Source organism: Dicentrarchus labrax, unplaced genomic scaffold (genome assembly GCF_905237075.1).
Source record: "Dicentrarchus labrax unplaced genomic scaffold, dlabrax2021, whole genome shotgun sequence".
In the NCBI taxonomy this organism is placed as follows: Eukaryota; Metazoa; Chordata; class Actinopteri; family Moronidae; genus Dicentrarchus; species Dicentrarchus labrax.
This window is the reverse complement of record NW_026136701.1, coordinates 12,388,183-12,402,381: the sequence shown is the minus strand read 5'-3', so window position 1 is coordinate 12,402,381 and position 14,199 is coordinate 12,388,183. Positions and strand designations below refer to the sequence as shown.

Below are 14,199 nucleotides of genomic sequence, written 5' to 3'. Positions count from 1 at the left end.
CCTAGTTATGAGTAAAAGGCTGAAAGCTAATGGCACTTAGCAGCCTCCAACATAAGCCACTTTGGGTGTCAAACATTGTCTTTTCTCAGGCATCATCTTCTAAGTGATATTTAGGAACATTTAAGTGTATTATTTTTGTATATTTGGTCGAACATATTATTTGATTCTCTTTTTATTATCCAGTTTATCTGGCTAGCCAGCAAGCAATGTATTGAGTATTAGTGATTATAGACAGTGAAGATCAATGTGAGATTGATAGATTGAGTCACATCAGAGACGGTACTCTCACTGATGTAGAACTGGTATCACAAATGAAATCAGAGTTGTATTTTGCAGCTAACCTTAAGATCTGGTCTCCAGTGTCACCTCTAATGAAGCATGAATAATACATGATGCACAAAGTGTGGGATTAATACTTGACAGTGACACCATTTAGCCCCAAAAGGGAACAACGGTGTACATAATGTACTTTGGAAAACTGTTTTTGGCTCACATGAATGCTAAACCTTCATTTTTTGCTATTCTATACTATATGCCATGTATTCCACTGAGTTTATACATTTTCTCAGCTTTTCATTGACTTTTATAGCACATAAAGGAAGCTGACATTCACTTGAGGGCACATTCACTGTTGTCACTGTAATTCTACCCCCCAGTGATCCAAAGCTTAACCTGAGACAATCCCTGGGCAGGTGTGAGCTTTGTCATAGATCAGCCTCCCGGGCCACGATATGAGGTCCCATGTCATTAGAGGACTCTCGACTTATTAACCTCCTCATTGGGACACAGTGGCATGACATCATTGTCTGATCACACATGCTGGCTCAGTTTACTATTTAGCTGTGAATCTGATTGTCATTGACTGCTAGACATCCCTTAGCCTTGGCAACTCATGACTGTCTGACTACTGCAGAGTAAAAATTGTATGTCAAGGCTGGTTAGTTATTCATTCCCTAACAGTGATTTTAATCTGTGTCCAGTATTGTTTTGTTTTTGCTCTGTGTGTCAACGGTCAGAGACTTTCTTTAGTTTTGCCTCCAATATGAGGCAAGTTGGTCTGAACACTCTTATTTGTAATTAAGTAAAAAGTATTGTATACATACTGATGTAAAATGTTCAACAACTGCAGACAAAGGATTAAAAGAAGTACAAGTATTATTATACTCTTTGATTTTTGCCATCCTAGTGCGGTGTGTCAGTCAGTTGGTCCACCACTGTAATCCAGACTAAGATATCTCAACAACTATTGGTTTGATGTTGAAGTAAGCTAGGAAACATTCCTGTTGCGTAAGCTGCATTTTATTCATGCAGCTCAAGGACCGTGTCAGAATATAGTAGCAGATCATCAAATTAGGAAGTAGCCTGCATTGGTGTAAAAGACTGAAACCATTTCAGCATTGTTTATGAAAATGTGTTAGTACATTAACTGCTTATTCATGTGTGGCCCAATCGTTTCATTTAAGTGGTTATAGTATTTTGATAGTTTTTAATGATGTAACATAATAATTAATGAGCACCTTAACAAAAGCATCTGTATACCTACATCTGGAGAAGTAAAATTGCTACTTCTGTTACCTTCCTTACCCATAAGTGGTGTACGATGCCAAGCCAAGAGCTGGCTCTGCAAATGAGCGACGTCTAGGGTTTTTTTGTTAGTTTTTTTTTATTTTTGTGTGGATGGTTTGTATATTTCTTAGTGGGAAAACAGTGGAACCCCTCTTGTAACCTGTGTGTGTGTGTGTGTGTGTGTGTGTGTGTGTGTGTGTGTGTGTGTGTGTGTGTGTGTGTGTGTGTGTGTGTGTGTGTGTGTGTGTGTGTGTGTGTGTGTGTGTGTGTGTGTGTGTGTGTGTGTGTGTGTGTGGAGGCAGTGGTGGCAGTGGGTTCAGGATTGGTGCCAGACTCAGCGCTTAGCCTGGCACTGCCTTATCAAACAGAGCGTGTGTGTTGAGACTTGGGACCTGTGCTGGCTCTCTCATCAAGTATGCAGTTGGAGTCGACGCTGCAGCAGAGATGCCTAATAGAGAAAGCAGGAGAGAGAAGAGAGAGTTAAGATTGTGAATACGTCATACCACCCGCTCACTTCCAGCTTCCACTTCTCCCCTCTTTATCGTCGCACTTGCCAATTACTCCTTTTCACACTCCTATATCTCAGCCTGCTCCTCTTCCGCATCTCTTCCCTTTCATTCTCTACCCCACCCACTAAATTCTTCCCCTCGTATCCCCATTCATAGCCCCAGCCATTCACATCCCTCTCTCCCCCGTTTCCACCAAATTAAATGTCATTCATGTCATTCATACCCCTCTCTCAATCCCCCGAGCCTGCAAAGAAGAGCTGTTGAGACTTTCAGCAGCACCTCCTCACACTGCAGGTAGCCTCAGAGCAACCCAGATATTACTACAGTGACATTCACAGCTCCTCATGCAACTTCCTGCTCCCATGACCATACAAGTACTTCCTCTTGGCTGAGTGAGTGACATCACAGTATTGAGCAGTTGCAGGGAGCACCAGTGAAAGATCAGAGACATTTTTTTTTTTTTTTTTTTCAGAAGATGGACATCGGATGGGGTTTAAAGGGAGCTTGTTTGGAGATACCAACTTCATAACTGCTGTATCTCTCACACACACACACACACACACACACACACACACACACACACACACACACACACACACACAGTCTGACTTCTCCTCATGTTCTCCTTCTCACCTCCTCCACTTCTTGTTTTTCATGCTTTTCTCATGGATGGAGAACACCCAGTTCCTGCCAAACAGGAAATGGTCATGATTCAGTGAGAACAGACTATCGTGTGTGTTTCAGTGTGTGTATCTCATGTTACAGTCCAGTCCTGTCCAGTTCTCTGTCACTCGGGCAGCAGACCCCACGTCCCGTCCTGTAGTTTGCAATGGCTTAATGCAGACGACTGACAGAAATGAAGACAGAACTGAAACAAAGATAAATAACAGTTTCCTTATGACATATCACATAAGCAGCTGGAAGTCTGGATGAATCAATGTCTGTCTGTCTGTCTGTCTGTCTGTCTGTCTGTCTGTCTGTCTGTCTGTCTGTCTGTCTGTCTGTCTGTCTGTCTGTCTGTCTGTCTGTCAGAGAGCGATGGAGAGTAGCACGGAGGCATCGGCATATTGTATGTAGCAGCAGACCAGAGGAGGGGATGAAGCATGCAGCATTAATCACCATCTTCATCATCCACCAGCCTGTCTTTGAGGCTGACTCAGTCTTCATTAGCAACTTCACTGCTGTCAGCTGCTTACTGGTTGCCCGAAAGCAGACTGCAAACCACACTATCATGTCAGTACAAACCGCAGTAACTATTACGGAACACCTGTTGCAAGCACGGTCAGAAAGTTTACAATTTTGAAAGGACTGATGCACCTTTTTTTTAGATCAAATGTAGGGCAATGTGGAATGTGCACACAGCTACCATTGTATTCTGAAGTGCTAGTTCCACCTTGTGCATACAGACAATCATTACGATAAACATTACAAGAGTTTTTATGTTGTATCATAAATTGTTAACACCTGCAACATTTGAATACAGATGCAGACAGCAGGTTCAATCATTTAGCTAGCTGGCACAGATGTTAATAGTCTGTCAATAAAAGGTCATTACACAACTTAGTTTATGCACTGCCACACTATATAAATGAGAAAGGGGGTGTTTAAAGGTCCAGTGTGTAACATTTAGGAGGCTCTTTTGGCAACGGAATATAATATTCATAGGTATGTTTTCAATAGTGTATAATCACCTGAAAATAAGAATCATTGTGTTTAATATATATATATATATATATATATATATATAAATATATATATATATATATATATATATATATATATATATATATATATATCTTTTCCCCTTTATTAGATAGGACAACTGAATACAGACAGGAAAGGGGGTAGCGAGAACGGGGATGACACGCAGCAAAAGGTCACAAGTGGGACGCGAACCCATGGCTGCTGCAGCAAGGACTCAGCCTCTGGCCATGGGGCAGGTGAGCCACTTGGGCGCCCCAGAATCATTGTGTTTTCGTTACCTGAGACTGAGACTTTTTTCTATGTACAGACAAACAAAAACACTAGCTCTAGATCGTGCCTTTCACGTTTTTTTGCACCCACCATAGGTTCATGGTTCGCCTCTTTTTGCCATTTATTGGAGCCACAAATCCCTAACTTTAGGCAAAGAGGGGTGAGCCTTGGTGAAGCTGCAGAGGGACTTCCATAGAGACAAGTATCGGTTATGGCAGATGAAATAATAATAATTACATTCAGCTTGTTAGTAGACAAGCAAAGCTGTATTTTGTGATCTGCTAGCAAAGCCATTTAATGACAATGTTCATTATGCAATGCGCTTTGCAAACTCTAGATACTAAATGATTTACGGGGCTCAGAGCGTTTCAGGGACCCGAGTGAGCTGTTGTCATGGTTCCCTGAAGTTTCTAGCAGCACGCCTGATTCAGACGTCTGATTCACATTAGACTTTGACACAATGACACTGCAGAGAGACATGCTATTTCCTCCTGCAGGGATCAATATGCTTGGTCAGCCATAAAGCTCCCACACTGGGCCAGCTCTCATCTGTAAAACCTGATCCATACTGCATAATCACACCAAGGTCAGGCGATAGAGCCATTTACATACAGACGCAGGCACCTTGAACTGACAAACTCGCCTGCCAACCAGGCAGAAAATTAACCAGTCAAGTTTGAGCCTGTGTGTGTGTGTGTGTGTGTGTGTGTGTGTGTGTGTGTGTGTGTGTGTGTGTGTGTGTGTGTGTGTGTGTGTGTGTGTGTGTGTGTGTGTGTGTGTGTGTGTGTGTGTGTGTGTGTGTGTGTTAAAACTTAAGAATACCTGTGCTGTTTCGGCCATTTCATTTTGTCACAGACGTGGTCTTGGTAGGTGGCTAATTGAAAATGCCTATACTGCTGTTACCTTCTCTATCCCCTCTACACAACAATGCTTGTGTGCATGTCTGTGCGTGTGTATTTATTTGTGTATTTGTGTTCTTGTTCACAGCATGTGTCAGACTCTCCACCAACATTACACTCTCTGGGAGACTGGAAATTTGTATAAGTTTTGGCCTCATTTAAATCTTACCTCGCACACAAATTTAGAAGAAACAGCTTTTCAGGCAGGAAAATGTCATTTTAAACATCTATCGTGTGCTAACTGTCATGAAATCTCTGAAGAATCTTTGTCAGCTTGTCTCTGTACCTTCCGAGTCTTATTTCACACACTTTATCTCTGTGACTTTGCCTAATCTGTACTGTTACACTGTAATGTGTTTTCCTGCTGAGGCAGTCTGCACTGAATCCTTATTGCAGCTGCAAGGAAGTGTTTGACAGCGACAGTGATGTCTCTGTGCGTCTTGCATCTTATTAGTATCTTCATACCGTATGGCAGTGTGGGATGTTAGGGGAGTCAAACAAACTAGAGCTGCTTTTGTCTAACGTTATCTACATACGGCTTGTGAGTTTTTCTCTGATTCCTGTTAACTTGATTGCGCACACATTTACACACTCTGTTTCTTGCTGAATCATGACCTTCCTCTCTGCTGCTACACCTGACAGACAGATTAAAACACTGCCAGTCAAAGAGAACAAACAGTACAGTTCGTGGTCACACAGACACACACACAGACACACGCACAAGCACACACACACTAGCACATACCTTCTTGCTAGAATAGCCTGATGGAAAAATAAATATTGGTACCTCTGCATCTGACTCAGCGTGGCTATAATGAATATCAAGGGGAGCGAGAGGGGAAAGCTGTTGACAGACACAGCTGTTAACACAACTGTGCAAGCAAACAGCCGTGGACGAGCTCCTCCAGTTCACTGTAACTCATGTAGGTAGTATGACCTGACAAAAGCTGTGACGATATGGATATTTCCACTGCTGGGATAAGATGATCTCTCATTATTGAAACAATTTGAGAGAGCTGGTATTACATTTGCTCTTGGGGTGAAATATATTTACATAATGTGAAGCTAGGATGCTTGTGCTGTAGCTTATGGTAAGCATCTGCGATCAGAGTCTGTGATGTGAGTTTCATGTTGTGGCGAAAAGTGTCACTTTGTAATGTGTTGGAGGTTTGTAGTAGCAAGAAACTGTAATTAAACTTGAACAAATAAACGGCAAAGGATATTAAATGCAAAGGCCTCCATGCAGGACAAAGTCTCCAATTCATTTTCTGAATAGACAATGTTAAGTGACTGGTAGCTGGAGTACTTTCAAGGCTTTGAAAGGCGTGAATCATTAGTACAAACGATGAGATGAACTGTTGGAAAAGAGACTGTGTTCTTTGATAAAAAAAAGTTACAAGCCTGTTAGATTAGTTAGATTAAAATGTTGTTAAGTCTGCCACTATTGCAAGCAGCAACTAAAGATTACACTTTTTTGAAAGCTGATAATATAATCTGGATCTTAAATGAATTCACTGTCAGATTCTGGGGCCATTTTGGACTGATCGAAAAAAATATTTTTCAGACATGAGGCAAGCCAAAATAATTAAAACTAATCACTAACTACTAACGTAAATCATTACATTATCTGGTAAAGCCCTGTGTTTCTATGTTGAGGAACACTGAGGATGTTAAAAGGACAAGGCTAAGAGTCTACAGCCATGCTAGCAGCTCCAACATGCTGATGCTTAGCAGGTATAATGGTTGGTACTATGTTCACCGTCCTTAAGAGCATACTAACATTAACCAATATAGCACTAAACACACAGTACACCTGAGGCCAAACAATTGACACTGCAGTTTGACAGTAGGAAAAAAAACTGGCATCTCCTTCCACATTGCAACTTTATGGTGTATGGCGCCACCAGATCATAACCCTGTTTAACAGCTGTGGGAGATTTTGGAGCGACTGTCATCAAAACACCATATTAGGGAATATCTTTTGGAAGAATGGTGTTCATCCATTCAGCAGAGATCCAGATATTTAAATGTGTCACCCATCTGTTTGTGGCACATCATGTCCTGATATGATGATGGCTGTGCTTATGCTGTGTGGGGTGTTGATGGATCTAATGAGAGTTTTCTGTGGAGTGGGATGGAAACTTGGAGGGAGAGAAAGAGATAGCTACTAGACGTGCTGTATAAATCGTTAATTGTCATCACACTTCCTTCATTGTGCCATTATTTCTCATTTCAAGGGAGGATCATTTGTTGTTGTTGTTGTTTGTGGAAGTATAACAGGCCCCAACATCATCCTTTACAAGGACCCGACCTGCAGCGACACACCTGATGCTGTGTGTGCGTGTGTGCATGTGCGTGCGCGTGTGCGCACGCCCACACCCACTGGCTCTCAATCGAACCACACTCTCTCTCTGTCTGGTCAGTCTGTCTGTCTGTCTCTCTCTCTCTCTCTCTCTCTCTCTCTCTCTCTCTCTCTCTCTCTCTCTCTCTCTCTTTGACTCCCACTCTTAGTCACCCCTGTTGCTCTCATCTTGCCCACTTTGTCTGACAGCTGCCCACCCTTCATGTTAGTGCTCTATCCATCGGTTTTGATCTCCAGACGTTCACCACAGCACAGTTGCTTCTTTTTTTTCGGCTGTTGTTTGACCCCTGCTAAGGACAGAGAGGGCTTTAAATGCAGTGGCGCTGCAGCTTCCACAGTTGAGTGTTTTTCTTTGAGCAGAGGGGGAAGTGTAAAAGCACTCTGGCTTCAAGTTTGCAAAAAATATATGTGCAACAAAGGCTTGACTCGTATTGTATGAATTCTGGCAGGGAAGGTAACAAGGCATAAATAGTAATATAAAGAGGGAGGTGGGAGGCTTTCAACAACTGTTAGTTCTGGCCAAAGGAGAGAAAAGATGGCTCTCTCCTCTCACTGCCATTTACTAAGCCCCCGTTCCTGGTGCCTGTTGGTGTTTTGGATCTGAGAGAAGCTTTAGGCACGTTGCCACAGCAGAGAGGCAGATTCATACAATGGAGTCCTTCCAAAAGTCCTCCATCACTCATACACACACACACACACACACACACACACACACGCACATGCACACACGCACACAGGCTCACACTCCATCGAACAGTCACACTGTCACGGGCACACTCTTAATTATTCAGTCACTAATTATCTCGTATACCCGGTTACATAACTGAGGTTACATTTGTGAGTGGAGGGAAGAAGAGCAGCAACTCGCCGGAAGAGCCGAGCTTTTGAGAGAATTTCATCTGGCCCTCACTGCTGATGCAACTTCTCTGGAGTGTCTGTAACTGCATGAAAAAGATGGAAATAAAGAATATCTGTATCTGGTGTAGATGCAGAGATGAAGCTGCATGCAAATCAGCTTTGTGCTACCAAAACACAAACACACACTGAAACATGCAACTATATATTAAATATCCCTTATTTATGGACGCTAGCTGGCGATGTATGTGATTTAAAGACACTGGGATGACGAGAGAGGATTTTGTCTTGATCGAGTGAGAGATTCTCAGCACGGAGACAAGCCTGGGTAGTTCACCCAGTCGCATCTCTTTTCCCCCATCTCCTTCTCTCGTCTTCTCCCTCCTTTTCTCCCTCATCTCTCCATTTTTCGCTGTTGTGTCCCCTCTCTCCTCTGGCGTCTTATCTTCCTACCTTTCTCTCCACCTTTTACCCCCCCCCCTCTTCCTTCCCGAATCTTCTCCACTCTCACTCCTCTGTGTCAGTGTGAGGCTCAAACAAGCTGCAAGACTGTTTCAGTCAGCATAAAACTGAAAACTGCGCATTTTTTATCATAAAACTCAGCTGAAATTTTTAAGACGGAGTAATAAAGGGGTCAGCACGCTTTGAACAAATAAACAAGCAAGTACTTTTTAAAATTCTTGTGTCACTGTTTGTGTACACAAATGAATGAAACACAGTGAGAAAGTTATTTCCATTTGTACAGTTCATTTTATACTTGTTCCAGGAGGTTGGACAACATGTTAGTCCATATAGGTCAAGAAAGTAAAAGACATGTCTGTGTGCATTTGTGTGTGTCTGTGATTGCGTGTAGATGTCAACAAATGGTTGTCATATGAATGTTAAAGTTTAATTAATCAGATAACAGTGGACTCTAAAGTAGAGGGAAGATAACAACAGATAATTGGTTAAAACAAGGCCCAGTGTGACACTGTCTACTATCATTATTGTCATGGTGCACATACACAAACACAGACACGTGCAGGCTTCTTATGACCTGACATGACCAGTCGCAGTAAAACTTTAATCACAAATTGTGCTCAAAACTGCACCAACATTTCTCCTCCATTTGCATTTTTAATTAAAGCAGTTGTAGTTAAGTAAGCTTACTAAAGGTTTAATGTAATGTAACACACCACTTCCACACATTCACCAAAAACAATCCCGGGCACTAAGCATACAACGCCACGTGATTGATGTGCCTGCACACACACAATGGCACACAAAGACAAACCCTATACTTGGGCACTTTTCATATGTTGACATTTACAGGAGTTGCAGCTGAACTTTGTGAACCGTCACCGTGGCATCAGTTTACCTCGGGGCTAGCCCAGAGCCGGTGGGTGGTGGTGAGGCTCTGTGTTGTTGCTAGAGCGCATGTGAACATCACCTTTCAGCAGCACTGGCCCCAGTCCCCATCCTTAATGTGTCTATCCAATCTGGGATATGAATGAATACCCTGCATGCCTCTGACATCATGGAGTTTCCACTGCTGCGCTCGTCTCACCTCAGAGATAGCAACTTTGATATTTCACACCGCTGGCTCACTTGCAGGGGTTCCCCACCCACCACCCCTCCTGACCATAGATGGGTGGTTTATGTGGAGGGAGGTCATCTGATAGCCAAAAGGTCAAATCTCCAACAGTTGATGTCGAGTAAAGAGCTTGACTGTAAACAAATTCAATTACTTTAAAGGAAACTTAAATCTCAGCTGACATTTTTGGTGTGGCAGTGGGCTCCTTATTAGGATTTTGAGCAAAGCATTAATGTAGATGCAGATATTCTGATAGAGCAGCACTTCCTAGACTGCAAAACAAGACTTTGCAAACATTTATTTAATCATTAAAGTGCAGTTTTGAGTTGGCATCGACCAATGCACACATTCCTGTAAAACTACCCTATGTGCTTGTACTATAAATGAGGTGAGCACCCATGTGGACAGCCAACTTGATGATTTAGTGCTGCAATAGTAAGTGCTGAATGGGATTACTCCTTGTGGAAAATCCCAGAGATATCAATAGGTGTCGATTACACTTTTAAAACTCTGTTTGGTCTTGTAGGAGTTCTGCTATTTGCAATATCCTCACTTCTATTTTCAGCTTTTTCTGACATGGGCTTTATGGATTGAATGATGAACTACATTGACCCTTTTAACTACTTAATTTAGGAAAATACTTACTCCTGTTGTGTGGCCTTTCCTTGTAAGCCGGCCATGTACGTTATTCCAGCTGCAGCTGTGAGAGTCACATGTCGAGCTTTTTCTTGATTATCAAAGTTTGTCAGCTCAGATATGCATCCTGATACCATTGTTGCAGCTCTTGAGAATACAGGAAGGAACCCACCTCCATGTTTGGCCAACATTCCTCTCTGTGCCAGCAGCTGGTTTACTTCTTCTTCTCTGCTTTTAAAAAAAAAAAAAAAAAAAAAGAAAACTTGTTTGTGCTGAATTTCCTGTAAAATGGACACAGAGAGGCAAACATGACTAACAAAACGCTTGAAATAACAAACAGTTTACACATGTCACAAGCGGATGACAGATGTTCACCACAGTTTGTTTTTTTGCCGATTTGTTATGAGGTTATATGGTATGATGCTTTTTAAGACCGGGACTCAAATTTTCCATCACACACACACAAACACGCATACACTCACACAGCCAGCAGAACGGGGTGATGTGACACCTCTAACTTTAGTCTCTCTGTCGCTCTGGATAATCCAGTTAGGATGTGCTCTCTGGCTATCAGGAGGTTTTGTCTTCCCTGCTTCCAGCTAGAGGAAAAACAGACTCCAGGCTTCAGACTGGCCTGGACTGGTATCTTGAATAAACAAACGTTTGTCACAACACACGTCATATGTCCACTCTGGGAACTCAGTGCACACAGACACACACGCACACAGACACACACACAAACACACACACACACACATACAAACTGTTACACATGCAGTACACTCTTTTTTGACAGTTTTGTGTGTTATTTGTGAACGTGTGTGTATGATACACACATACACCTTTATACCATAAAGGTCAGAGGTTGCAGGGAGGGGGGAAGGGGGGAGCACCAGCTGATGTCACAGACACAAAATGAGAGTAGTGTCCTTGGTGACAGCCTGGCAACTATAATTGTCGTGACAACCCCTAGGAATGAGCTGTCATGTGACACCTCTTCCTCAGAGCCGAGTGCATGGAAAAAGAAAACACACGCACACACATAGCTGTGTCAGCGGGGGGAACCCTTTGGAAACAATGTCTGGCATGCTTGGGGATTTGAGAGGGGAGCGCAGGAGTGATTTAACCTACTCCAGAGAGCACCAAATCTGGGCATAAAATGAGGCCACAGACCTTCATTTTCCCCATAAACCGAATGGTGGATGGGAAGTGATTGTCTTTGTATCCATAAACTATGATGCCACCATTTTCTACGTTGTTTCTGACCATTTCCGAGATGGAAAAAATCTCCAGTATTCCTGTAGGTTTTATCTAATCTGTCAAGTTGCCTCCTCCTCCATGCAAAGTGTTTTTTCCAAAGCTGTTGCTTGCTTTTGGCACACGTAAAGTAAGATTAAAGTTATCTAAAATAACCTGTTGAGCCCGTGTAATTCAACCTTGACACTTTCTCTCATATTCCAGCCATCCATAAAGAAAGCGTTCAACTATTTAAGTGTGACAAACAGCGCTGACATAATTCCTCCCTTGTTTTGAAGCCAGCCTCACGGGGAGAGCCATCAGGGGACGGCACAGCTCCAGCCCTCTGATGTCTGGAACACACACACACACCAACATTTGCATGCATAAGCAGCGAACACACTCGATCACTGGTGGAGTGTATTTGGCACAGGGTTCTCTTGCTGTACAATGTTTTAATGCATCTGTGGCTGGCGTTTCTTCTCTTCTTGTCACTTTAATTATGTTTTCGAGGTTCCAATCACATCTGCTACCTTTCAGTTGTCCACAAATGCCTGTTTTCTTTGTGAATAAATGTCTGCTATAAGTGTACAACATAAGGTTTCTACATGTACTGCACACACACACACACACACACACACACACACACACACAAATAGGTTACAAATGTGTTGTTTGGCGTGTGAGGCTGCTAACTGAATCAGTCTTGCACGCTTGCACACACACTCATACACACATGGAGCTTTTTGAGGCTGGTAATTAGTCGAAGCAGTAAGGTGATAACAAGCGCCAGCCACACGTTTGCAACAGAGGTGTCAATGCCAATGTGCTGCCGGAAGTCACAGCCCCACCTATCACACTCTCTTTCCCCCCTTTCCCAGGCGGATACCCTTAAACACAGATGTACATGCACACACAAAGACTTTAACAAGCAAGATAATAGGACCATTTCCAACACACTTCACCTTTTACTGAAACAGAATATGTGCATCTAGGTAGTGTATATGACTCCCCCATGTCCTCCTCCCTCCTGCTTCCTTCCACTTTTTCTCTTGCCTGTCTCTCCACCCACTCCTCCTCCTCCATCTACACGATCTATGAGTCATCTGATCCAAAAGGTGAGATGCTGCATTCAGTAGATTATTTTCATCTTGTCATCTTGTTACATGAGAGGCTATCTTAACTTTTCTTTCGTCCTCATTTTATCTCCCTCTTTGGCTTTCTTCCATCTGTCATCCGTGCTACAAGTTGAAACCTTATTGCTTATGACAGAATATTTTGCAGTCTGAGATCATGTCAGGATCTGCTGCACCCCCTGAATGCACTTCATATTAGCCTCGTATGGTCCTCTGGAGTGGGACGTTTTCATCTCTGCCTTCTCATCAATCGCAGGAGAGGTGGTCCCAGTCATAGCAGTCTTTGTTGTCCTGATAGGAACTCGCTTTTTAATCACATGTTCCTGCTGTATTTATCACACCATCGTTTACTCATACTGAAAAACACATCGTCTCAGGTCTCTCCTCTCTCCCTTCTATTCCTTCAGGTTGTGGAAACAGCAGTATGAGTGGCGACATGTACAGCGCCGGCTACCACTCCATCACCAACATAGACTACTCCTCAGTGTGCATCAGTACAATGAGCACCAGGTACAGTCACTGCCCAGGTATGACCTGGCATGAGATGGACGTGCGCCAGCTCTCATTCCCCGATGCGTCCTTCGATGTCATCCTAGAAAAGGCCACGCTGGATTCCATCATGGTAGAAGAGAAGACACCATGGGAGGTGTCCCCTCAGACTGCCGGTTTCATTCACAAGGCACTCGCAGAGGTATTGTTAAAAATCTGTGAATCCTAATAGGGTTGGATATTTGAGATCCTGAGTTTTATTGGAAATTCTTGCAAAATTTTCTATTCTGTAAAAACACGCGTGGCATGAATTTTATTTAACCAGCCCGAATATATTAAAACTACTGTAGGAAAAAACAAAAATACAAGATGATTGGCATTAGGTTTTTTCCAACACAAACACAGAATATACCTACCATACTGTATGTATATTCTGTGTTTGTGTTCGAAAAAATGAGTAATTTTAACCTTACCCATTAGTTACTAATGAGAAAAATGACATCTGCACTCTGATGAAATCCTAGAACAATTTTTTGTTATTCCTAAATTCATTAAAATAATTCAACAACACATATTGAACATATAGGTGTACACCATGTCTGTACAGTGCCTCTTTCTATAAACAATGAAGAAACATGGGAAATGGACTTGTATTTAAACAGCGCCTTTTTGGACTACCGAGCACTGTCACATTCACCCATCTACACACACATTCATAGACTGATAACAGAGGCTACCATGCAAGGTATTTAGGGTTCAGTATCTAGCTTCGACTGCACAGGGGGAGTCGGGAACCAGCAAACCTCTGATTACTAGACAACCCGCTCTACCACCTGAACCACAGTCGTGTCCGCCACAGCAGGGGAAAAAACTACCTTAACTAACCTTAAAAGGGCCTGTGAATATCTTAAACAGTCCCATTAGCCTGAACTCAGGCCCATTCAGATTCAGGTCTGTGATTTTG

At 42.7% G+C, this 14,199-nt stretch overlaps 1 protein-coding gene across 3 annotated transcripts in view; it reads left to right on the top strand.

Annotated features, from left to right (window-relative positions):
* ece2a (endothelin converting enzyme 2a) overlaps window positions 1–14,199 on the top strand; it is a 71,388-nt gene that overhangs the window by 20,199 nt on the left and 36,990 nt on the right. For all 3 annotated transcript variants that reach the window (XM_051397456.1, XM_051397476.1, XM_051397466.1), the window contains one exon: window positions 13,154–13,437. In XM_051397456.1, the coding sequence (XP_051253416.1) occupies window positions 13,154–13,437 (284 nt within the window). The remainder of the gene's footprint in view (window positions 1–13,153; window positions 13,438–14,199) is intronic.